Source organism: Podarcis raffonei, chromosome 9, assembly GCF_027172205.1.
Source record: "Podarcis raffonei isolate rPodRaf1 chromosome 9, rPodRaf1.pri, whole genome shotgun sequence".
Lineage (NCBI taxonomy): Eukaryota > Metazoa > Chordata > Lepidosauria > Squamata > Lacertidae > Podarcis > Podarcis raffonei.
In genome coordinates this window covers 62346224-62373121 of record NC_070610.1, presented here as the reverse complement: position 1 = coordinate 62373121, position 26898 = coordinate 62346224, and the positions used below count along the sequence as shown (strand labels likewise).

The window sequence follows — 26898 nt, the reverse complement described above, 5'->3', positions numbered from 1 at the left end:
TTAGATTTAGCCTCTTTTACTGTGCCTCCTATTTCTTTGACTTGATGTTGTCAGCTTAACCATAATAAATAAATTCTGTCCGGTTTTCTAGGAAAGGAATTTTAAATTATTTATTTATTTTGCTTTGAAGTTTGTTTCCACTGTACTCCTCAGCAGTACTCAGAAAGCAACATCTGTGTCTCTTTTGAAGCTAATCACAATGTGGTCGGAGGCTTGTAATGTCCGTGAGACCTGAAATTATGATGCATTGTTCAGAACATGGCAAGGGACATAAAAGCCCAAGGCAGCTCCAGGATACATTTGTCATTCTTAATGTTGATACATTGCAAAGCAAAACTTCTAGAGCTACTGTTTCTTTATCAGCATAAGGCCCTGTTCTTCACCTCTTTGATGCTTTCCTCACCCTAATCTTGTTTTTCACATGATCTCCCCGGTCCCTGCTTCTTAAAACCAGTAGCTTTTAATTAAAAGGAGTTAAAATGTCATTATCGCAACGTGCTGCTTTCCAGGCTCCATCACTAAACATGATGTTGGAGGTATCTGGAGGCCTCTACAAGATTATCTTAACCGATTTAGCTACGATTTGTGACAGTGATATGAAGCTTTTTTAGGCTGTACTGCTATATGCTAAAGCTGGTCCCACTGAATTAAGCAGGGCCCATTTGGTTTAACTTGGATAGAACTGGGTTTCACAATTCCTACAGAAAACAGAACTGAAACAAAATTTATCCAGTTACATTTTTAACATGGAGGAGCAAGAAAATGAGAGTTTTGACCAGTAGCGAGATTTTCACTGACACTGTGCTGCTGCTGCTGTTTTTGTTCTTTTTAGAGGCATAAAGGTTCAGAAAGGAACTTCTAATTATTTGAACCACCTTTTAAAATGCAAGCTTTTTAGCCTGTATGTTCATAGTGACAGCTTAAACTATTCCAGCAACTACACTCAAATCTCTGCAAGGCTCAGTTTTCACACTCATCTCTTCCTTATTTGGACACTGTTTTTCTCTCTGCTTTTTCTTGGATGTAAAACCTCATACCACTTGTCAGGGCATGAACCTATTTGTCCTTTTGAGCTTGATTGTAGTCACTGTATTTTAAAGTATGTATTTTGTCTCCCTTGTGGTGGAATTCTTCTTAATGCACATTTAAGGTTTTGATTATTATTATTTTTTTTTACACTACAAGCTTAGGTTGTTGTTCCTTTCTTTTCTGTAGATACAAACTGTGTACATAAATATATATACACTGCCTATAAAACAACCCAATTACTGCTAGGGCAGAGGTTAAATGAAAGAGTGTTTCCAGCGGTGGTGGTGGTCATATAGATGATGCAATATTAAGAGCCTTCATGGTTTGAGAACAGAACGTCAATTGTGCAATGTTACTTTGATGCAAACAAGCACTATTTTACAGACAAAACCCAACAAATCTTTAGTTGAAACCCAAAAAGTAAAGAAAAATTCCCTTTCTTGAAAAAGTGGCTGCGAAAGGATGAAAGGCCTTTTGGAGGAGGCTTTGTTGTTGCTGTTTCCCAACACCTATCTTATGAAATACATTTTTCCTATGGGCTTTTTTAGTTTTGTGTGTAGGGTGTTGTTGTTGTTTTTTTTGGTACAGCTTGCTGTTATGAAATACTCAGGTGGAGTAAATGAAAAGTAGTGCCTTCAATGAAGGTAAATGTAGGGCTTGTGATTCTTTCTTTTCTTTTCTTTTCTTTTCTTTTCTTTCTTTCTTTCTTTCTTTCTTTCTTTCTTTCTTTCTTTCTTAAGTTCCTAGCCCTTGCAGTTGCAGAAATTAGCCTTAAGTGCTAATGTGATTGAATGACTGCTTGAATGACTGCTTGTAAAATCTTATAAGCAGACAGAATTGTCTTCTGGAAACAGGGTTTTAGTGTTCTTCATAATGCTTTATCCCTCTCCATGACTGATAGAAGCACAATAAATTACTTGCTGTACGTTATTTCAGTGTGTGGATATTCTTGCTGGAAAAAGACATTTTTTTGTTAAAAGCTTTAAGTGTATATCAAGAAGTAGGGGCAGTTTGAGCTTTTCCATATGCATATGCAAAACAGGCACCAAGCTGCTATTTTTGTATTAAACATGTAGCCTTTGCACCTCTTAATAGGAATTCGTCTTTTTTTTTGTTATGAGGAGTTTGCAGGGTCATATTTTCTACCACTGCCGATTTTCTTTCTGTATCTTTCTTAAGAATATCTACATAAAATATCAACATAAAAATAACCATGTAGACCGCAATCCCATATGCTCCTTTTGAACTCAGTTCAGCTTACCTCTGAGCAGACATATATAGGATTGAATACTCTGTAGATCTCTGACTGTGCTTTGTAGGATTTTCTGGCAATAAAATATTCCATAAGCCATTTGTTTATGATAGTAAGCCCTGTAGGTTTTAAAAGGCCAATGAATGAATGCTTTCAAAAAAACCCTAGACTGCCATGAATAAAGTTTGTGCCACAATAAATTATGTCACCATAAATTATCAGAAAGTTTGTGCCACAATAAATTATGTCACCATAAATTGTCAGAAATCTCCTTTTTTGAGCTTTCTTGCAAATAAGCAAGCACAAAAGGAGTCCAAGTTAGTAGACCAAAATTACCTTACATCTCAGACCTACTTGATGATTTTAAAGTGTGCTGCAGGGAGACTCTCCTAACTGTCTTTCATTTTCTTTTCTTTTTTATATGACCATTTCTAGTTTCTCCATTATATAATCCTAAACTGGGCTGTAGTCCTGTACAATAAAACAGAAAAAAACACTATATTAAAACTAGTTCAACCCAACTTTACAAAAGCAGATAAAAATACAATAATGAAATAACCAGGGAGCCACAATATGGGTTCCTCACTTACAGCTGTGATAAAATTCCTAACAATCCGCAAAAGGCCAAATGAGGAGATGAGTTTTCACCTGATGAAAAAATGACAACAGTTTCACTGCTAGTTGTGCTGCTTAAGGGGAGGAATGCCCTAGTCAGGGTGTCAACACTGATAAGCCTCTGTTTCACCACTTAATTAACTTTTCTTGATGGTGCAACAATGAGAAGCATACAGTGTCTCTTAGCCTAATTTACCGGTTCTGAGAATAAAAGTTGGGAGAGACTATCCCTTTAGCTGGATGGATGAAAACCAGAAATTGACTAGTTTATTTGTTTTTAAAAGAAAAATCTACGCGGGCAGCTTGAAGTTGAAAAACTAGACATGCTGTCCTAACATCACATTATTTTATTTGTGAATTGTTTCCCATGTAGCATCTTGTATAGAAAGAACCATATACCGTATTTTTCGCCCTATAGGACGCACTTATTTTTTTTTGGGGGGGGGGGAATAAAGGAAAAATATTTTATTCCCCCCCCCCGATCCCCAAAGAGCAAAGAAGCCATGACAGCGAACGGGATCCATCCGTCCTGGCTTCATTTTTAGCCTCGGGGCTGGGGGTCCGGGAGCGAAGGCGAGGTTGCGCAACCTCGCCATCGCTCTGGAGCTTGCGGGGCTGGGGGCGGGGGAAGCCCCAGCTCCCCCCGACCCCAGCCCCCAGAACGGGTCCGAGAGCGATGGCGAAGTTGCACGCAGCTTCGCCATTGCTCTCGGAGCTTGCGGGGGATAGCTTCCTGAAGCCTGGAGAGGGAGAGGGGTCGGTGCGCACGGACCCCTCTCGCTCTCCAGGCTTCAGCGAAAGCCTGCATTCGCCCCATAGGATGCACACACATTTCCCCTTCATTTTTGGAGGGGAAAAAGTGTGTTCTATAGGGCGAAAAATGCGGTACATGCAAAGAGGTTTAAACATCCATGGCTGTTAAAACTCGGTGTGTTACAAAGTCAAGGGGTAGAAACACAGTGCATATAAAGGGTTGCAGTGGTAGTACTTGTACTGCTACTTGGGATTTGGGTGGATCCATTAAAAAGGTAATAATAGTGGGAATTGAGGGCTCCTGCTATTAAAAGCAGAACCAAACTGAGGATGCAGAAATTGGAGCCTTTCTGTTTTGCACATGGCATTCCTGGGAAAGCACAACTCCTCCCTTTCAGATGAAATGGAAAACAAATAAGTGAGAGCTATTGGTGTCCCAATAGTCAGATCAGCTCAAGAAAGAAGGAAGCTTTCCTCATAATACAGCTGATGTTGAAACATTCCTTCCCAAACCTCCAGACAGCACTTACGGTTTTTATTGCTCTAACTTTCTTTTTCCTTTCCAAATACCCGAAATGGCCTTGGGTTTGTTTTGATATATTGCCTTTTTATAGAGAGGGTTTCAGTGAAATGCAGCTAAGTTGATCTTGTGAAACAGCTTCTCCAAACAGTCCTAAACTGTGAATGAGTATCAAGATGCTCCCCCCCCAGACAATAGAATCATAGAATTGTAGAGTTGAAAGGGATCCCAAGGGTCATCTAGTCCAACCCTCTACAATGCAGGAATCTCAGCTAATGCATTCATGATAGATGGCCATCCAACCTCTGCTTAAAAACCTTCAAGGAAGGAGAGTACAACCTCCCAAGGGAGGCTGTTCCAGACAAATTCAGTCTGTATCCCTAGCAGCTGTTACAATTGCTGTTGACTTAATCTCAGTATGAAATAGGGAAGGTTTCATAGTGTAATTCCCATGTTGGATTTTTACGTGTGTGTGTGTTTGTGTATGTGTATTTCCATACACAGAAGTGGGTTGTGGAGCTATCCTTGGAATGGTCACAATTTTGATCCTTCCCAGAAGGTACGTTTTTGTTTTAAAAGTAAAAATAAAATTCTCAAATAGAGACTGAAATAATATATTTAAGATGCACATAATGCATATGGGGGAACAGAATGTTTGAATAGTCCCCAATCCTTTATTGTTGTGCAGCAATAAAGACCTGGAATAAGTAGCACATCAAGTAGATGCCTAGGCTGAAACCTTTCTTTCTGAATGCTGTTTCAAATTGGTTGTTGGTCCCAGAGCATGGTCTGTAGCTTCTCAGAGCTACAGTCTTGGTGAAGCTAAGCAGGTTTGGAGCTTCCTTGATAGAGGACAGTCTGGGAATCCTATGTGCTTTGGTTGAATGGAGGAAATAATATAAATGATTTTGGTATGTCTCTCCTGCCTATATTAAGTGGTGCAGTCCCATCAGACTGTGCCAGATACCTCTTTGGAGCTATTATATAAAAACTAGCAGTATAGATTTTTTTGGCATGTTTTCTGGAAGGCAAAGCAGTAGTGGGCTGTGTGCTCACCAAATCTTGATTATCCCAATGGTCCATAGCACTTCATGTCCTCTATTTGCAGGGAAGAATCGCTCTACTGTTAGCTCTGTTTAAATACTCGACACTTTATAAAGTAGTGTTGCTGTTGATTTAGGTACCCTTGGGAGAAAACGACAAGTCTGTAATTATTCACATACTTTCAATGCCAGTATTACGGGTGAAGTCTTCACTGCCAACTTCTTCCTCAGTACTCATTTGCAAACTAGGAATTAAAGACCAAATTTAAATCCAAAGCAAAATTACATAGATGGATTACAGAACAGTTGGATATAGTTAGTATGTGATAGAAAGGATGATGCAGCCAGCTATTTAAAAGGTGTGAACCATCCCCATCTAATAGCAAACTGCATGCAGCTGAGTGGCAATAGCACAGAGCCACAGAGAAAAAAGAGCAAGGCATCACCATGCTTCATGGGTTGAACCCTGAAGTACAGTATAAAGGTAAAGGTAAAGGGACCCCTGACGATTAGGTCCAGTCGTGACCGACTCTGGGGTTGCGGCGCTCATCTTGCTTTATTGGCTGAGGGAGCCGGTGTACAGCTTCCAGGACATGTGGCCAGCATGACTAAGCTGCTTCTGGCGAACCAGAGCAGTGCACGGAAACGCTGTTTACCTTCCCGCCAGAGCAGAACCTATTTATCTACTTGCACTTGCACTTTGACGTGCTTTCAAACTGCTAGCTTGGCAGGAGCAACGGGAGCTCACCCCATCACGGGGATTCGAACCACCGACCTTCTGATCGGCAAGCCCTAGGCTCTGTGGTTTAACCCACAGCGCCACCCGTGTCCCGAAGTACAGTATACAGAAGTACAAAATCTTTTCTTAAAAAACAACAGAAGCGCACCTACCCCCCCCCAAAAAAAACAGCCCAGTGAACACTGAGCATGATTACTGGCCTGCAGGAGCCATAAAGTGTTGAGTGTCAACTGACAAAGGAAAAACTGAAGGCAGGGGAAGAAATAATGGCCCTGCTTAAGCTCAGTCTTTAAAGCATGACTGGCTGCAGCTCTGAGCAGAAGTACTCCTGTTATGGATTGAAAATACGCTGCAACAGGCTGTTGCAGGTCATACTTGTAATGTAACTGCTATTTAAATTGGCTGGTGGAAAACTGAAGCCAGAATTGTGTGAAAAGTCATACTTGTACTTTCGATAGAAAGCAACCAAGCAACTTTGCTGTGAGTATATTTCATTGTGTAACACTATAATTGTAGCAGAGGTCTGCTTAATAAGCATGCTACAGGAAGCTAAAATTTCTTGGCCAGATCTTCTGACTACAAATTTATCATCTTCATGCAGCCAGGCAAGTAGAATGCATGAAGCGTATTCTGAAATCCTTATTACTGAGGGCTGACATACTGTGGCATGGTATGTGTCTAATGACATTTACAGTACCAGCAAATGTCATGTACATTTTCATGCTGGGCTTTCGGCTCAAGCAGGCTCTTGTGCAGCACTAAGTAAATGGCACCTTTGTGAAACATAAGCTGTTGAATACCAACAGTACTCAACTTTTGCAGCACCTTCCACTGGGGGAACCAAACATTTTCCCAACCAGTTTGCTCATTTGTGACTCATTTTGAGTTTTGAAATGAAAGTACCTTGCCATGAATCTGGAATTGCGTACAAGTTAAATTAAAAGAATGTGAATGTATTGGAATCACCAAAAATATCATTCTGATTGGATTAATATTTGCCCAGAGTTGCTTGCACTTATTTTTTGTTTTCATAAACAAGTGAAGTTATTCTCTTTAGGTTCATATAATTAATAGGCAGGCTTTAATAATTCCCAGAGTTATATAGGAAAACTTGTTAGACTCTACCAGGGGAACAAAGTCTTTTGGGTTAATGGAATGGCCCAAGGAACAGAACCCAAGCATACACATTATCCATTAAACTTCACATTTGACTCTAGCTGAGTCTTACATTGAAGGTAAAGGGACCCCTGACCATTAGGTCCAGTCATGACCAACTCTGGGATTGTGGCGCTCATCTCGCTTTATTGGCTGAGGGAGCCGGCATACAGCTTCCGGGTCATGTGGCCAGCATGACTAAACCACTTCTGGCGAACCAGAGCAGCGCATGGATACACCGTTTACCTTCCCACCAGAGGGGTACCTATTTATCTACTTGCACTTTGACATGCTTTCGAACTGCTAGGTTGGCAGGAGCAGGGACCGAGCAACGAGAGCTCACCCCGTCACAGGGATTCGAACTGCCGACCTTCAGATCGGCAAGTCCTAGGCTCTGTGGTTTAACCCACAGCGCCACCCGCATCCCTTATAAGTATTACATTAAAGGTAAAGGTAAAGGTACCCCTGCCCGTACGGGCCAGTCTTGACAGACTCTAGGGTTGTGCGCCCATCTCACTTAAGAGGCCGGGGGCCAGCGCTGTCTGAAGACACTTCCGGGTCACGTGGCCAGCGTGACAAAGCTGCATCTGGAGAGCCAGTGCAGCACTCAGAAACGCCGTTTACCTTCCCGCCAGTAAGCGGTCCCTATTTATCTACTTGCACCCGGGGGTGCTTTCGAACTGCTAGGTTGGCAGGCGCTGGGACCGAGCAATGGGAGCGCACCCCGCCGCGGGGATTCGAACCGCCGACCTTTCGATCGGCAAGCCCTAGGCGCTGAGGCTTTTACCCACAGCGCCACCTGCGTCCCCCAAGTCTTTTTAAAAAAAATATATTTATTAAGATTTTCAAATTTAATACAATAAAAAAGAATCAAAAAGGAAAAAGCAAAAAAGATTTAAAACACATAAAGTTCACAATACCTATTTTTCAATAACATATTTCCCTGACCTCCTCATACCTCCCTTTCTTGTATTCCAGTTCAAATTGTTAATTCAGCAAATCCTTATCCATAATTTTTAACCTATTTCTATACTTAATTTAACATATTATTATTTTACTTTTTCTCTTTCATCCATTTCCTCAATTTATTTTTGCTAACCTTATTTTCATTTAATTTAGTTCATTTTAAAAAACCAATTTTACCTTATCCAAACTTAAACATCAATACTTATACATCAATACACATTCTTAAAACATTCTTTCTAAAGTCGACCCATATTCCCTTCCACGAATTTCCCAATTTTCATACACATTACAAAAACAAAATAAAAACAAAACACATTATAATTATGTACCCTTTGGATTCCCAACCCCCCCCCTTCCCGGTTTCAGTCCCCAACAAATGTCCATCAGTCTTAATCTAGTATTAGCCTGGAGATCTCACATCCAAGGCTCTTAATTCTCTCTCAATTCCTCTCTGCCGGTTTTTTTGATAGTCCTTAAAATTAAACACCAAATCTCGGAGAAGCTGTGGCCCTTCAGGATCCATGTTTCTTCCAACCAGTCCTCCATACTTAAAAGTGGAGCCCAAATCTTGTTTCTTACTCCTTTCAAGTCCAAATGTCCCCGAGGCTCCAACCTCCACCTTAAGCAAATATATAATCCTTAGGTCTTCAGATCTCCACATAAGGAGATCTCTCCTTTTTTCAATCTCCAATTCAGGCCAGATTTTCCACATCAAGTTCTTATTTTCCTTCATTGCCATCATGTCAGACCTCAAGTCCTCCTTCATCATCTGCAGAATTACAGCTCCTCCTTCCTTTTCTTCAGGGACAACATATGTCTCCTTCTCCAAATTCTCTAAGTTGTCAAGTTTCTCTTTCTGTTCAGTTGAATAAACTTCCTGATTCAAATCCTTATCAGATTCAATGATATTGTTTACAGTTGAGTCCAGAGTTGTAACATTTATAGCCAAAACATAAATTTGGCCTTGTAACTTTCCCAAGAGAACAAAGACTCTGTCCAATTCAGCCTGAATTCTCCCTCCTCCAGCCACTCTTGTAATGTCCCAAAACCCCCTCTAGAGGGATTTTGGTTTCTTAATATTCATTCCAGTTCAAATCCAAAAATCCAGTTAGTTTGTATCAGTTCTTCCTTGTTTTCAACAAATTGTAACAAAATTGTAACAGATATAACAGGCAGAAGCAACAGAAACAAAGTTCTCTTTTTCCGTCTTGACAGCTAATTTGACAGCTGTCAAACTCTTTAGTACCTCATCAACAGGCGCTCTCGCGGAACACTCCCGGGTCCGGGAGGGTGGCACTTCAGCTCCCAAAATTAGCTCTTTATCCTCCAGCAAGATTTCTTATACTGCCAAACCGTGAAATTAAAGTCTTTTACCAAAGAAGGAAAAAAGAGGTTCTCTCGACCTTAGTTAGCAGGTCCTTGCTTTAACTTGTTTACAAGACGGGGAGGCAGACTTCCTTTTTACACCTTCCCCAATCGTGCCTAATTCTTAAAAAAAAAATTCTTTACAGTTCCAATTTCCGTAGTACTCACGGGTTGTTACTTTTAGAATCCAATTGTTCACAAGAAGAAGTCAGCGCTCTCCGACCATGGCAATGCGGCTTCACTCCGCAGGAGAAGCAGTCGACTCTCAGCACCACGCCGCTCACCCTGTCCCCCGTTCCGAAGCCTTTAAAAAGGCTCCTTCGCAGGTCGGGGGGTGCAAATGGTGCCCGCCGAGTCACCAGGTTCACAGGCTTCACCGCCTGTGATTTTTTAGGGTCCCCGTGTCGCCGCAGCGGCAAGACCCAATGCTGCGGAGCCGATTCCCTCCGGAGCTCAGAGGGAATCCGCCATTAGTCAATGGCGCTAACCCGGAAGTCCCGCGTTTCCCCCCCCAAGTCTTACATTAGACATGTGCTAAACTCTTAAGGGGGTCTCCAACCTGCACGATTGGAAATCTTGAGAGAAAAATGCTAGTCATTCCCAGAATCCTCCAGAAGGCACTTAGATTCCCCCGAAACAAATAAAACATAGGGAGCCTGATCCAAAAAACAAAACAAAACAGGCAGCCACTTCTAATCCCTGTAAATATAAAAATTAGATGGGGCAGAAGGCACTGGTGAGTGCTTGGGCTGTCTGAGGGTGCAATAGTGCTGATGGCTTCATATTGGGCTCTCTGACGTATAGTCAGTTGGCATTTCCTGCAACATATACTCTCATCATCATGTACAGTTGACATCTCCCCCCTGCCTCTGTATACTAAAGGCAGTTAGACTATACATGAAGGTAAGAAAAATGCTCCCAAGAAATATGAATTCCAAATAACAACCCATTGTTATATGGAGGGTAGTTTATGGGAAGAAAAATATGTGCAAGATCTTATTTTTTAGCACTAAGCACTTGCATTTACTATGTATGTGTGTGTATATATATATATATATATATACACACCCGACCCCAGCCCCCAAACAGGCAGCTCTCTGCAAGCCGTGGGAGCCCAGCGCTGGCTCCCACTGCTTGTGGAGAGGTCCGCGAAGCCTGGACGCGCTGAGCTCAGCGCGCGCAGGCAACTCTCCGCAAGCAGCGGGAGCGCTCCCGCTGCTTGCGGAGAGGTCCGCGAAGCCTGGACACGCTGAGCTCAGCGCTTGCAGGCTTCAGTGTGCGCAGGCTTCAGTGTGCAGGCAACTCTCTGCAAGCAGCGGGAGCGCTCCTGCTGCCTGTGGAGAGGTCCGCGAAGCCTGGACGCGCTGAGCTCAGCGCGCGCAGGCTTCAGCGTGCAGGCAACTCTCCGCAAGCAGCGAGAGCCCAGCACTGGGCTCCCGCTGCTTGCGGAGAGGTGCGCGAAGCCTGCATTCGCCCCATAGGACGCACACACATTTTCCCTTCATTTTTGGAGGGGAAAAAGTGCATCCTATAGGGCAAAAAATACGGTATATATATATATATATATATATATATATATATATATATATATAATGAACATACAAAATAATATGCTTGAGTGCAAAGTTTAGCAAACTTCACTCGAAATCAATTCCATGTTAATTAGCACTATCAACAAGAATGTAATCCTGCTTTTCATTTTGTCAAGATGAATTTTTGCTGTAACATTAGCCAAAGCCACATTTTAACATAGATAACTCCCAGTAGGCCACTTTGTCTTGCTTATCAGAGGGATATCAGCACATATTTTTTAAAGCCATGAACACTTTCTTTTTGGTCTTGTACAAATAGAGCATTTCAGCGCAAAGCTGAAAAAGATCTGCTGCTTTGCACACATTGATTAAGACAAAACTCTGGATCGTGTGAACTGGTTTAAGTCTAGTAGCTGGTGGAGGTGGCGAAGGAGTGGGTGAATTTAAGCATGAGAATATAAGGAGCTGGAGGAACATATACACTGATCTTAGTATGATTATAAAATCAGGAACATTGCGTCTGTACTGGCTTGAATAGGAAAGTAATATTGCTGTAAGGAGGAAGGTGTGTGGCAACAACCAGTTTAGAAATAATGAATCTGGGACTCATGTCGAAACTGTTTGTAGAAAGGGAACCTTGCTTGTCCTTTGGGGAGGAGGAATCCAGAACATTGCAGTGCTATCAGGTTATAAGAGGATACAAGAGAAATAAAGAGGGGATCCCTATATATAGCAGTTGGCTGAGTGTGCAGTTTCTTCTATGAACCATTCCAAATCGGACATCTAGCATGCACTCTGCCAAAAAGCGACATGTGTTCACCAAAAACAGCAAGCAGCGATAGCAACAAATCTTGAGTTCCATTTCATAGTCTTGCAGCTCAACCATACCACTTCCTCTTGGATCTGCTGCAGAAATAGAAATTTTGTAGGACCGTAGTTAGCTAACATGCTTTCAATAAATAATCTCTGACACTTTTTTAAAAAAAAAAGTAGAAAAGCTTGGATTAATTGAAAGAGCCAGAAACAGTTGCCGCATGAAACAATGAGATTAATTTCCAATAAAATACAATGTTCAAAAACAGGCTATAGGGTTAAGGAAATGCTGACGGGGGAGATTAGGACAATAAATGTCCCCTCAGCATCTTCCTGATCATAGCAAGTACATCGGAGGTTGTTTCACAGTTATCTCTACCCTTCTTGAAGACACACAACTCTCCATCCAGACAGTCAAAGAGGCATTAACAGGGACAAATTCTAGCCAAATGAAAGATAGCTCAGTTGGTAGAGCATGAGACTTTTAATCTCACGGTTGTTGCTTCTAGCTCTACGTTGGGTGAAAGATTCCTACATTGCAGGGGGTTGAACTAGATGAAGCTTGTGGCCCCTTCTAACTCTACAATTCTATGATTCTGACTCTTATGGAAGCTTTGTTCCCCTAGTTTATGAAGGTGACCTGGAAACGACAACTAATCCAGAATGCGGCAGCTAGACTGGTGACGGGGGGTGGCCGCCGAGACCACATAACACCGGTCTTGAAAGACCCACATAGGCTTCCAGTACGTTTCAGAGCACAATTCAAAGTGTTGATGCTGACCTTTAAAGCCCTAAATGGCCTCAGCCCAATATAGCTGAAGGAGCGTCTCCACCCCCATCGTTCTGATCGGATGCTGAGGTCCAGCGCTGAGTGCCTTCTGGCAGTTCCCTCACTGCGAGAAGCAAAGCTACAGGGAACCAGAGAGAGGGCCTTCTCGGTAGTGGTGCCTGCCCTGTGGAACGCCCTCCCATCAGATGTCAAGGAAATAAACAACTATCTGACTTTTAGAAGACATCTGAAGGCAGCCCTGTATTGGGAAGTTTTAAATGTGTGACAGTTTAATGTATTTTTAATCTTTGTTGGAAACAGCCCAGAGTAGCGGGGAAATCCTGCCAGATGGGCAGGGTACAAATAATAAATTATTATTCTATAACTATATCTGTTTTGCCTTTCCTGCCCTCCAGAACTGGAAGCTGAGCTAGCTTAGCTTGCTGTTGCACTTGCTACAATTAAAGAATATAGTCTCATGGAAACAGGACGGGCGACACAGAGAAAAAAGAGTGGCATGGGTCAGCTTCCTGCAAGCATCCCCGAAAGCTGAAAGGGCTTTTTTTCTGAGAGTCCAAGCCTAGACCTGGGAGTCATTGCATGACAGAAGATATGCGTGGGGAGATTCCTGCGAATAGAGCTAATTAAGTGTTATGACACAGGATAAAAGGCAAGGCATAGCGACAACTCCACCCTTCTGCTGTATTATGAGAGAGGTGCCATTGGAAAGTTTCTCAGGAAATAGAAGAGGAGTACCTGATGTGATTAATGCAGGGTGTGTTTGCTGGTTGTAAGGCTGCAATGCACTTATATGAACTGGCTCATTCCCACATAACATTAGTGTGATGGTGCTGCCTCTGTGGGCACTAATGGATATGGATGGAGCAGTGCATGGGGTTAAAGGCATTTAGATGTGACCAGCAATATGTGGAATGGCCATGTTCAGGTTTCTTGCACAAATCAGTTGTTTGTTTGTTTGTTTGTTTCATTTATGAAACTCCCAAAACTCTACAAGGAAAACATGCACAGAATAATTGCACACATAAAAACTACTAAAGTGATTGCATGAAGGAATATGTGTGCTCACATACTGCTATATGTATGTATATATGTGTATGTGTGTATGTATGTTGAAACAACACATATTAAATCAATTCAAATTCAATACTATTACCAACTGGGATAAAAATCATCTACTAAGAGGGTTTGTTGAAAGAGGAACAACTTTAATTGGTGCCTGAAAGACAATACAGAAAGTGTCTGTATGATATACAAGGGAAGTGTGTTCCTCTTTTGTGCTGTGGGGGCATTTCTACTTGCTCGCAGTGTCTTAAACTCTTAAAGAAGTTTGTTCATGTGTGCACAAAAATGCAGTCATAAAATAATTAAGAGAAACGGCATTTATTCACAAGGCTATATAGAAGAAATAAAATGATAGAGATTAACATTTTCATTTAGCATTGCTCTATTGAAAGGAATTGGCAAGAGCAGAAACCCAAAAGTGAGACTGATTTATCATTTGTGAGTTGAGTTATGGTTAATAGCTGGAAGTAATGGTTGGAAATGCGAGCAATGGAAATTTCTCCCCTCCAAGACCGAATGCTCTTTATGTGAATGGGGCAGGGGTAATTAATTTATCAACAGTGAGGTCTATGTAGCAGTACAGCAGTGCAATAAATTATTAGAGAAAGGTATGGAAGCCCATGCCGTGAGACACTTGAAACTAGGCAGAACAGAAGCATATGCGAACATACAGAAGGGAATAATCCTACATTGGCAGGCTGAATGGAAAGGATAACTTGCTCTTTCCATCTTTATATTCTTTTAAGATTTTATTCATGTTCCCAGTGGCGGTGCTATTCATTCACTTGCTGCTGAATAATTGCTGAACTATTTACATTCTCTTCAAGTAAGAGATGCTGATTTTGCCCTTGCCGGTTAATTTGATCTAAATTTTAAAATGTTAAATAGCTCAGTTAAAGGGCATGTATTTAGACTTAATTCTGAGGTTCTCTCTGGTTGTTGCTGCCTAGTAATACCAATATATACCTTAAAATGAATTTTGATCAAAATAAAAGGGTAAAAAGTGTTGTATGTTGGGTTGTTGCTCAGCAAAACAGTGGAATAAGGAGGGGACAATTTTTGGTGAATCCCCCCCCCCCACGCAGTCCCCACACCCCCTAAATCTGCTGCAGAGGAGTTTTTTGGGGGGCGGTTAATGCAGAGCAGATGGGGGGGGAGGCGAATGCAGGGGGCTTGCATAGGGGAAGGGAAATCACTGAGAATTAGGTCTCATCCTATTTTGCTGACAGAAGCCTTACTGCACAACATCAATTGATAGCATTTGCAACGATCAACTAAAATTTGTTTCCTTGCAGTCAGATTCTTGGAAGCATATTATTACTGCAAGATCTGCATTTTTAAATGTGATCTGTAATTATTGAGCTCTACAGAGCATGCCCTCCTGGTTGCTCCATTGCCTTTACCTGTACATCTTGAGGTGGTCACCGAGAAGGACTTCTCTTCTGTTTGTTCAGCCTTTAGCATCCCCACCCTCACAAGGCGCCAACCATAACAACATTTCGGTGTCTGTTAAAAGAGGTGTTTTTTTAATTGAGCATTTGCTGATTTGTATCAGTCAGCTTTTAGTAGTACAGGTGTTACTCAACTAAGTCACGCACAGAAAACAAAATTGGGCGTGAATCCTAAGATAAGTTAACTTGAAGTAGGTCACTGGAAGAAAAGTTTCCTATACGCTGTTTCCAATACCATCCTACATTTTTTAAGAGACTCCCAATTTTTCAAAGAAACTTTTTGGTGGACAAAGGTGGCTACAGAGGTGGATGAGAAACTTTCCTTCCACGAACTTCTTCCATATTAACATTTCTTAAACTCCTACGTTGTTAGACATAATGAGTTTTTGGGCCTATTTTAGGTATCTCCCACTTGTATTCTCAGAAAGCATCTTTCCCCATGTCTGATGTAATATAATAGAGTATGAAGGCTGCTGCCTGGAATATTGTTTGGGCTTCCATTTACATAATCAATGCAGAGATAATGTATGGCTACACCCATACTTTGTGCTGATGATGGCGGCAGCTTTGATCGAGTTTCTGCATCCACTTATCTCACTTTCAGTTTTGTATGTCATTTTGTAGTGCTACTTCTTCATTTATAACTCACGAATAACCTTGTCACGTTGAATGAAAAAGGATCTACAGTTCTAGATGCAATATGCTCACAACATGAGAGTGACCTCTCTAAAGAGATACAAGAAGTTTCTGGCTTTCACTACTGGTTTCAGTGAAGGTGATTGACCTGCCCTGGGCAAATGCAGGCATGTTTCCTAATTAGTCCAGGGAGTTGGGTGTGTATTCACAAGGCCCTCTCTAATCTGTACTCCGCTGACAGCTTTATGGATGGATTCCCAATTTCGTGTGGATTGGTGATGCCGATTTCCCTAGATCTGCTTGCTAACAATTCTAGGTCCATAGTACTAAAGTTGCACTTGGAGGTGTGGTCCTCAAGATGAGGAGGGGGTTTGCTTTTGAATCACATAGTCCTACCAGCACATTGCTGCCACGAGAGAACCTATGCTGAGTACTACCTCAACACAGTATAACAACACAATATAGTTGTAGAGCTTAAGATTCTTGATCTCAGGGTGGCAGGTATGAGTTCCACATTGGGCAAAAATTTCCTGCATTGCAGAGTGTTGGACTAGACAACCTTCACAGTCCATTCCAACACTACAGTTCTATAATTCTATGACTTGTTAGTGTTCTGTACTGATCATTGTATGGTTGTAGCACAACATGACCCAATTATTTACTGACATACTGGAAGCTAATTTGTGTAAAGCTTAAGTGAACATTGCCAGTGGTCCAATAATCAAATAATCCTTCCCTTCCATCAATTACTGTTGGAGGTGGACTTTAAAGTACGGACTGAATGCTCTTTCCTAGAGGCCACCATGTCCTGCTGGGATCGCGTAACTTGATCCTTACAATGAATTCTTATTGTAAGAACGTTTGTAACATTTGGTTTTTGAATGACCACTTAGAAACTTCACAAATTCTGATTAACTCTTGGGGTAATGCTCTTGGGTGGTAATTTTTTAAAGAAAACTAATGCTTATATCTTTGCATTTGTTACCTTGCAGTTGAGTGATGGAGGCAAAGCGGCTAATGCAAACGTGGGAATAGGTGACGTTGTTCTTAGTATCGATGGGATAAGTGCTGATGGCATGACTCACCTGGAAGCACAAAACAAGATCAAGACCTGTTCAGGCAAACTGACTATGAATCTGCAAAGGTAAAACCTTTTTTTTAAAAAAAAAATGTAATAACTCATACTTCTAAGGAAAAACCACACATTGTTCTTTTTGTATGTTGGAATGCATGTATATCAACCTTTGCTTGGTAGCATCCTTTGATGTTTTGCGATGTAATGGAGTTATGTAGCTTGAAGGGGCATCATTAATTTAGTATTATTATTTTACTAAAATGGTTGGGTGTATTTGTATGACCCAAACCTGTCAGATCACCCTGTAGAGAACTATCTCCTGAGCTTTTAGCTTGCTAATATAGAGCTAAAATTTCACCTAACTTAGTGACTTTTGTAACCTTTCCTCCTTATACTTCCTTTGAAACCTTGTATCTTGTCTTCGTTTTTATGTCCTAAAGGCAATGAACTAGTATACTTTGAGCCTATAGAGAATGAACTATCAACCACTACCCCTCCCCCAAAATCTAAATCTGCTTCTGTGTCCAAGTATGGGACCTGGCAAAAACGTTTGATTGCATTATCTATTGCTTGTAAGTGTCAGGGTCCTCTGTGTGTGTTTCCATCCAGTGATTTGGTTTAGGAAGGAGCGATAGTGGTGATAGAAAACCAGAGTTTTAACTTGGAGCTCAGCCTAGGACCAGTTCTCAGTAAGGAAACTTCAGCCTTGGAATATGAACAGTACCTAAAAAATAGAAGCCTGAGAGCATCTCCCCTCTTCATCACTGAGTTGACTATAGCTCATCCTGTACACCTGGAAATTAGGTTTTAGAGTGCATCATTTAGGCAGGGTTTAGATTACAGTAATATAGCATCTGGTACTTGTCACTACAAACAGTTTATTTGTTCTGCAGGAGAGAGCATCCTGCAGAAATGGACCTTGAATGTGGTGGGACCCTCCTTTATGTATCAGACAACCACTATCTCTGTTATCTTTTAGGTGTTTGTTGAGCCTTTGTAACCAGCTGGGATAGCCATCTTCACTGAGAAGCCTTGTTGAAGCCTCTTTCAACAAGGCTTCTCAGTGAAGATGGCTATCCCAGCTGGTTATCTGTTTTGGATTTGAAATTGATATTATACAAGTTGAATTATTGCTGCTTTTTATGTTATTTTGCTTTTGTTTTTATATGTGCACATGTTTTTGCATATGACAGATTTGCAAGAATGATGAGTTTGGGGGTGGGGTGGGGAAGGAAGTGTGTGGAGCAGTAATAGGGCAGTATGGGGAGTGGAATGTGGCAGCAATCCTGGTTTTTAGCCTTTATTTGGTACCTAAATTGGAAGATCCTTGGAGCTTTCCACTGAGTTATTCCGATAGTGAATGAGTTAGTGTTTCAGCTTCCATACAGGATATGAGTCACTAGTGTCTGCTACCTGACAGCTGGAGGCAAAGTCAGCTTATCACAGGATTAGGCGAGCAAAGATCAAATAAATTGTCCTTTGGTACCAGACTTGGTATCTTAGCATTGTTTAAGGGGGAATGCTGTCTTGTGGGTTTGTGCCAGTTTCCAGTCCCATATTCTCCATCTGTTTCTAATCCTCTTTGGATCCCGGAAACATTAGACAGCGTTGTCTCAGTACCAATGCCTATCACATATTTTCCTACTGTCATGGTTAGTAGCAGAAGCAACAAAAGTTTTGTGGCACCTCAAATTTTACTATGGTGCAAGGTTTTGAATGCTGGAACCCACTTAATCAGATGAGTGAATTGCTGTTCTTTGTCAGGAAGTTCGTGTTACTGGCAACACTGCTTTGTGAATGGTCATTGTAATTCTTTTATATTCATTCAAGCCTGAATTGTCTCAGTCTTCTTCATTTCATTTCCCTCTTTCCTCCACTTATTGTACATATATTTATCTACACCCATGTGCATATAAATCCGCCAGTTTACGATTACACTTTTTGCATCTTATGATATAGCCTGTAGTCCATGAAAGCCTACAATATAACAATTTTTTCAGTCCTTAGGGTGCCATAAGACTAATATATTTGCTGTAATAAACTAACCCCTGGAAATGGTTAGTAGAAAGGATACCTAGGGTTGCAGGATATGCTGTATCCAGATAGATGCCTGGGGGCCCCCATGTCTGCTGTATAGCAAGAGCTATGGAAGTCTGTAGCTTCCTTCATGTGTTATGAATAAGACCTCATGTGTTGAAGAGGAAGCTTGCCCTTACCCTGACCTTGTTACCGAACCAATGTCCCAATGTTGACACCATGCATGTGGATGTCCCCAAATAGGAAGCCTTTAGGTATAAAGCTCTATGTAAACTGGGGCCCTGCATGATGTATCTCTATGCATGTAGGTTTCTGCTCTTGGTTCCAGCAGTGACTTTTGGGGCTCCAGACTTTGAAAGTAGGGCGGCGCACACAGCATCGTTTCCTCTTTATCATGTGTAAAGGTAAAGGGACCCCTGACTGTTAAGTCCAGTCGTGGACGACTCTGGAGTTGTGGCGCTCGTCTCACTTTACTGGCCAAGGGAGCCTGCGTTTTGTCCACAGACAGCTTCCAGGTCATGTGGCCAGCATGACTAAGCCGCTTCTGGCGAACAAGAGCAGCACACGGAAACCCTGTTTACCTTCCCGCTGGAGTGATACCTATTTATCTACTTGCACCTTGACATGCTTTCGAACTGCTGGGTTGGGAGGAGCAGGGACTGAACATCGGGAGCTCACCCCGTCACGGGGATTTGAACCGCCAACCTTCTGTTCAACAAGCCCTAGGCTCTGTGGTTTAGACCACAGCGCCACTCGCGTCATGGGTAGACCCCTTTAATATGCATCCAGTTTCAAGGTAGCTTCTGATATGCTGTTACTAGAAAACGGGTAAATGACTGAGGCGTATGCCAGAGATTTTGGTTTATGCCGAAATAACAGCGGACAGCACTTTCATCAAAGGAGTGAATTGGTGTGAACATTCCTAAACTGCTCCCTCTGTCAGATATATTCCAGCAGTTGCCTGTTAAAATGCACAAGTTCCATCCTCTTTCTTTTTAACACTTTGAACTGTTAGAATGGTACTCTAAGAGTGAAGGGGGATGTTGACAATGTTTTCAGCAGCTGCTGCAGCTACTGGTACTATCTTTACTAGCATCAAGAGTGTACTATGTTTTGAACAGAACACAGCTATGACATATTCCCAGTCCAGAAGCCTTGCTCACATCAGGTTGATAAGATAAGAGTGGAACTGAAAAATCAGGGATGCAGTGAAGTAGGAAACTGGCACAGGTAGTGTTCTTGTGAACGCTTTCTGCTAAATAATTTGCTTTGTTTCTGGTTTAGTTTGTTCTCGTCATCAGGCACATGAAATCTATTTAAGGTTGTGAGCATGTCCATAACAGTCTTTCACAGCACCCTAACTTCCCCAATGGCTTTGTAGGATAATTATTATTACTTTGCTCCCTGGTAGTTGATTTTTTTCCTTTTTCAGTTGAAGTACAGACTTGTTTCCCATGAGAACGGATGGAAACCAGATGCAATTTTTTGGACAGACTTCAACTCCAAGTCATTTAACACACACTTGGATAAATTATTTTATAAGCTACTGAAAATAAATGTATTAAACGGTACATCTATTTCTAGTTGAGTTGAATGGGGATGATACTTTTCTTCTGCAGAGACCAGTAATAGAAAGTAAATAGAGCGCTGCAGTTATATAAGTCACTCCACACACCCCATTCCATGCACCCATCTCTTTCTTGTACATAATGTGAAACAGAATGCCAATTGAAAGCTTCTTTTAAAAAACAAACATTTTGGTACTGGAGAAATTTGAGCAAAGCAATAGTAGTAATGGGAAAAGGGTTACACAGACCCACCAACCACAGTTCAAACTATTTCCCTTCTCTCCCCAACTCACTCTGAAAATTTGGTTGTCTTTATAAACAAAAACGAGCATCAGGGTTCCATTACACTAATTTGTGTGGAATGTACTTGGCATCTTTTGTTTTAGCGTTAATTTGGAGAAGAGCCTATAGGGGAGCTTCTCACCATAGTGATCCTTCTCATATTTCCTACAGCAACCCTCCTCATGTTTTTTCCCTTTCCTTACAAACCATAGTCTCTATATTAAGCACAATTATGTGCATGCAATCCTAAGTACCTGGTTATTCCAGTCTTCATCAATCATTTCTTCTGTGTAAACCGTATAGTATGCCTGCTCTGCTAAAAATATTAATCTAAACTGTGCACAGGGTGGGGACAAACATGTATGTATTTGGGGGAATGAAGCTATTGGAGATGTAACTATGATGATGATGATGATGATGATGATGATGATGATGATGTCTAGCTTTGTGTCTCTTCCATGTTATCAAGAAGGGGGGCAGGAGAGTGTTCTCAGAAAGGTAATCTTTAAAAGAAGCTAAGAGTGGGAGGAGCTACACTGATAAGATTGCGGCTGACATTTTTTGTCATTTCCATTTATGAACTGCAAAATGTCTGTTCATAAACTACCCCCTTCCCAAAAGTTCAAGAGATGCTCAAACACTTTCAGGGGAAATTAGAAGGGTGAATCAATGACCTCTTATTTAAAGGACAAATTCCTCATGTTTTCTCCTCTACACTTCATTTTCTGCTTTCAGAGAGGTGCTGTTCCTCTTTATTACATTTAGGACTTCTGTTTTCTGCTTCTTCTTTCCAGCTTCATTAACTTAAAAGATATCAGTAAAATGAGATGTAGTATTCGCTGTACGTTTCTCCCACTTCTTTCTTAATGAATTCCTGCATCTACTCAAACTGTAGACCGCAACAACATAAACTATCTGTAGGAGACTGTGTGCCAGTAAAAGTTATGGCATGTTAAAAAGAATGGTATTGTGAAGTTTCACTTCTGCAGAAGGGTTGTAATTTAACACAATGGTTTTTTGTTGTGGCGGATTCTATGACACTAGGATCGTGTTGGGCCTTGACATATATGTGTTTGGAGGGTGTACCCCAGAATACAGTCAACATTCATGCAAAGGAATTTTGGCTGTCTAAAATGCAGATAGTAGCAATTGCCCAGTTTAAATTTCTTGACTTGCCAGATGAAGGGATGCTTTAATCCTGCATTTGGAAGCAAGCCTCCTTGATGTCACTCGCTTTGAAGTACTTAGGCTCATGATATGATAAGTTGCTAGAGTTCCTAGTACTTGATCTCTTTTGCCTTAAATAGTCTATAAAGTTAGTAGCTTAGGGTTTTGATTCTGGTTTTGGTTCAGAAATAGGATTTATTTACGTCAGAACTCATTGAGTTATTTTTCTATTTTTATTCTGCCTGGTTTGGTTTAAAATGCTAATTGCACGATGAGCACAGTGTTAACTAACTGGCTATTTCCTCCTGTCTCTCTCTTTTTTAATGCCAGTGAGCATATTGGCAGGTACTACATTTCCCTTGAGGGGCTGGCAAAAGTTGATGTGAATTAGTTTCCCAGATGAATGCAATTTTGTGGAATTTGCTATACTTCGGAATTCCTAAAACTTTAAATAAACACAAGGGGCAGAATTCTTGATTCCAGCTATGTTTCACCCTCGGCAGACAGCACTTTGCCCTGCGCTCACAGTTTTAAAAACCTCAAAGCATCCTGCAAGTAAAATGAATTTGACACAGCTAAGTCCCGTAGTGAAGTTCAAAAGCAATCGTGTTGGATAGAGATGGAATGCTGAAAGCTGGAAGGGAGGTGAAAAAGTCAGCTATTTTGACGGGATATGCAAAACTATCAGGTGGAAGCAATGTGGAATTCATCATAACAGAATGGTAATAACATTTCACAGCAGTCTTGTAAGGCACTTGCCAACATGTTGTAAAAGCTGTTGTGCCTTTGCATTTATAAACTTTATCTGAAACAAAGATTAGCCTATTTTGCAACATCCAAAATACACGGTTGTATCCAACTAAGTTTTACTCAGGGTAGAGCCATTGAAATTAGTGGCTCAAAGTTAGCCCTGGTTATCAATTTCAGTGGGTTTACTCCAAGTAGAACTAACACTTGTTTTGAAACCATGGCTCTCCTTTGTTAGTACAGTAATCATATCTGGTGTTTAGATTTTGAAAATTGATGTGCATATACCAACAACCACTATCTCGTTTACCATGGGATGTCAAATTCTTCATTCTCTACCTTTAATAAGACAGTCCCCTAATCCTAATTCCCAGCCCTTCCAAACCTTTTTTTTATGTTTGTGGATTTCCCATAAAAACCTTTGAAATGAGAACATTCTGCCTCCCCAGACAACACCCGAGATACTTTGTATTTTTTATGATTCCCATTGAGCCATCCAGTTACTGCCCAATGATTAACTTGCTAGGTGCACCAAATGACAGCACAAAGCATTCTTATTTCTGAAATGCCAAATGGCTTCCCCCTTCAAAAAAACAAACAAACCTCTCAATATGTAACATCCTTGTTAAGTCCCATAGAAGTGAAACTGCTGACCCATGACAGCAATGTTCCAATTCTCTTTCACAGGCAGGCAAGACTACTTCCTATTATGAAGCGAAAGCATCTCTTCTCAAGTTAGCTGTGGAATGCAGGATTAGCCATTCCAAAGCGACTCTGTTCCCGTATTTAGCCACCAGACTTGCAGCAATGACGTAAAGACTTGATTCACCTGACATCCTAATACAGTAGCTGCCTTTATTTCCTTGATGATTGACGTTCAGTCATCTGGAATGCAATTTTCAAAAGAGCCATAGCAGCTGAAGGGCTGTGTGTATCGCTGGTCTAGCCTGTTCCCTTCCTTCCTCTTCTCCCCCACCCCCATTTTACACTGTCCTTCATTGTGGAACCTCATGTGCTTGAAGGCTTATGTTAAGAGTTTCAGATGTTGCACAGTGCTGTAATTCTAGTTTACTTCATCTCCTCCTCTAACAAATGCATAACAGAAATCCAAGATTTGGGATGGGGGTGGGGGAGACACCCGAGCTGAGTAATTTGTAAAAACTGAAATAGCAAGAATTATACCAGCTGTGTAAATATGTCCCCCAAATCTACTTAACTTGCAGGAAAAAAAACCTGGCACATACTGCAATGCACACACGGGTGTCTGCACACATCTCTTTCCCAGGTGGTGTCGTTGATCTTCTGGTGCAATGGATGCCTCCTCAGAGTTTTGGCCTTCAAAATAGCTGAGGAACTGTATGAACTGTATACTTATTTCATATGCTCTGTACAGCGTTTTTTTGTGGGAGGGAATGCTTTGCACATACATAATGATCCTAATGTTACTCTACTCAGATTACGGATCAGGTCCACACCTCTGTAACATCAACAGTACTGCAGGATTGGGTGTTCTCAGGGCATTCAATGGGCCTCTGCATAGCTATCTACAATGATGAAACCATATTTTAAAAGAAAAACTATTTGTTACTACAACCTAATTGCTACAACCTGCTGAAATATATTGTACTGTGTCAAACTGATTTAGTTAAGGTAAAGTCTGTGCTAGAATGTACATGCCTCTTTGTACAGACTAATTGGTGAGGTTGGCATTCATTAGTTACCACTCCTCCCTCTTGCCTGGCAAGCTCTGTCGTTCTTACCTCAGGGAACTGGAATTCTTACTGGATTACATTCTAAAGGTGAGCTTTTGTCATCAGGCTTTTGATAAAAGGCTGCTTTTTGAAATTAGTTACTAAAGGTTAGATAAAAGTCTGAGGTAAATGTCTTGCAAAACCACTTCTGAAGCTCTCCAAAATGTGCAGTGCTACATGTGGTCTTTGTGCCACAAGTTTTAAAATGGCATGTTGTGATATTTTCTTAACTTGTAACCAGTAATTGGGATGCCTTGGACAACATAGCCTGGTTCACATGTAATGCTGAACCATGGTTTATTTAACTTAGCAGTGGTTGGTGTTTTTTTTAACCTACTCTGGACAATTAACTATAGTTTATTTATGTCTAGTCAACCAGAGTATGAAACAATGGTTTGAAGCTGACTTACAAATTTTGGCTTGTGATAACCATGGTTTCTAGTTACATAGAATAACCATAGTTTCTAGAACTCACTGTTCACGGGTTTTTGTTTTGTTTTGTTACACACTGGCTCAGAAACTTGCATAACTACAGAGGTGTGAGGTAAGAGTATCTTAGAAAATGAAATCAACATTAGGTGAAACAAACCACCATTATTTTGCTCTCTGTGAAACTGAGCCTGCTTTCTTCCAACAAACCATGGTTTAAAAAGCAAATTAGCATTGCATTCAAATGTAGCCCACGTGTATTAAATTTTTGTGTTTCCGCTTGTCCTTTTTTGTTTTTTTTAAGCCACTTTGAGGTTTTATTACAATCAAGTGGAACACACACACAGAGTTAAATAACAACACTGATACCTCTTCCATGGTGAATCATTAAAAATGTGTTGTCATCACAGAAAACTAAAATTTACTATAGCATAGACAATGATCTTTTTACTGGTTACTCTCCATGTTCCCAAAGTCTTGGGTTGGCCATATCTTCAATCTTGTCTTAAAGAATTTACAGAAAACCACTCCTTTCTTCACATGTTTTAACCTTACTTTGTCCAGATACACTAGTTAAGTGATGTTTACTTACTTGTTCAGTCTGTTGCAGACAGATAGATATTCCACACACACCCCAGACTGGATTGTATAGAAATCACCTATGAGGAGGAGCAAGAGTTTATAAATCACCCAGAGGTTTTATTTTGAATTTAAGCTGTATACAAATTTTGTTAAATTAAAAAACAACACCAATTTTAAGAATGGCACAGTATTAACATTTTAATGCCTCAGTCCTAAAAGCACACTGTCTAAATTAGACCTTTTGCTGTCACTCGAGAAAACTCTCTTCACTCCTTCAGCTAAACTCCATGTGCTTCTTCTACTAGGTACATTTCCAACAATCCAGAGGCCTGCATGTGCAGCTTTTATTACTAACTACGGGTGGAAAGATTTTGTGAGCATGTTTGGGAAGGGAAGGAAGCCTGCTTACCGTGGATCACATTGTGTAGACAGCAATGGAATAGCAGTGGCGTGTGCAAGTGTGTTAAATCATACCAGGTCTGCCCCCCATTCTCTCCACCCCTTTGCTCCCACTTGGGAAAGATGAGTCAGACGGTCTACCTAATGCATAGCTCCTTTAGCACAGCATTCAGCCAGCGTTGGGATTTGCAAAACAGAATTTAGAACGTGGCACTATTGTCCTTGTACATTTATTTTAAGCTCTGCCTGTTGGGATAGGGAGAAGATGACAAAGGGAAACAATGCCAGTTTGGCCAGCATTTATCTTAACTTCTTAAAATAATACAAATGCTTTGGGTGGTGGCGTGATCCCTGGTGACATTTAGTCTTGTTGGTACTCTTTTCTTAAAAATAGCTGCTTAGTACCATGCAAAACACTGCACTTAAGCTTGAAGGCTCATTGTCAAGCTGTAAAATAATATACTGTGATCCTAATGAAATATCTTTTCTTTTAGTTGATGATTGCATTGAATACACACTTGAATACATACTTGCCTCGGAATACACAGTTTCCAGTAGAAGCTCATACCCTCCAACATTACTCTGATGAAAATTGGGGGGGGGGGTCTTTTTGCGTGGCGCTGCCACTTGAGTCAGCAGCATTGCAGTGAGTGCCAGTGCTGGCTGCAGGCACCAGCTCATCTTCCTTCCCAAGCTCAGCAGCAGCAGCACTGGAGGGGGGAAATGAAACATTCCAGGATCAAATCAGAAGTTGCAATGACTTCTGTAATTCCGGGATGTCCCAGAAAAATTAGAACACTTGAAGGATATGTAAACCCTTACACCATTTTTTATTTTGGTGTGAGTGTAACAGCGGTAGTCTAGATTTTTCCTGTGACCCAATCCAAGATGGGGTTCTAGTGTGGGAAATACAGCCTAGAAGATTTTAGGAAATTTCACAAGCTTAAGAGCAATTTATTGATGGACCAGCTGCTGAGATGGTGGAATCAGAAATGATAAGTGCCGTGGGAACCCTTAGCATTTCTTGTTTTTATCTGTAAACTGTCAGGGGGAGAAAGTGTTACATTATTATTAATAATAGTATAACAACAACAACAATAGGTGCATTCCCTGTTGGTACAGCACTTAATCAGCAGATTC

General features: G+C 41.1%; 1 protein-coding gene and 1 long non-coding RNA gene across 10 annotated transcripts in view; one reads left to right on the top strand and one right to left on the bottom strand.

Moving 5' to 3' along the window:
- PDLIM5 (PDZ and LIM domain 5) overlaps window positions 1-26898 on the top strand; it is a 127396-nt gene that overhangs the window by 24155 nt on the left and 76343 nt on the right. For all 9 annotated transcript variants that reach the window (XM_053404041.1, XM_053404039.1, XM_053404042.1 and 6 more), the window contains one exon: window positions 16714-16865. In XM_053404041.1, the coding sequence (XP_053260016.1) occupies window positions 16714-16865 (152 nt within the window). The remainder of the gene's footprint in view (window positions 1-16713; window positions 16866-26898) is intronic.
- Window positions 125-5320, bottom strand: LOC128421355 (uncharacterized). The gene is made up of 3 exons (XR_008332294.1): window positions 5226-5320; window positions 2636-2752; window positions 125-231 (listed from the first exon to the last, which is right to left on the bottom strand). It is a non-coding gene; the product is annotated as an uncharacterized LOC128421355 (long non-coding RNA).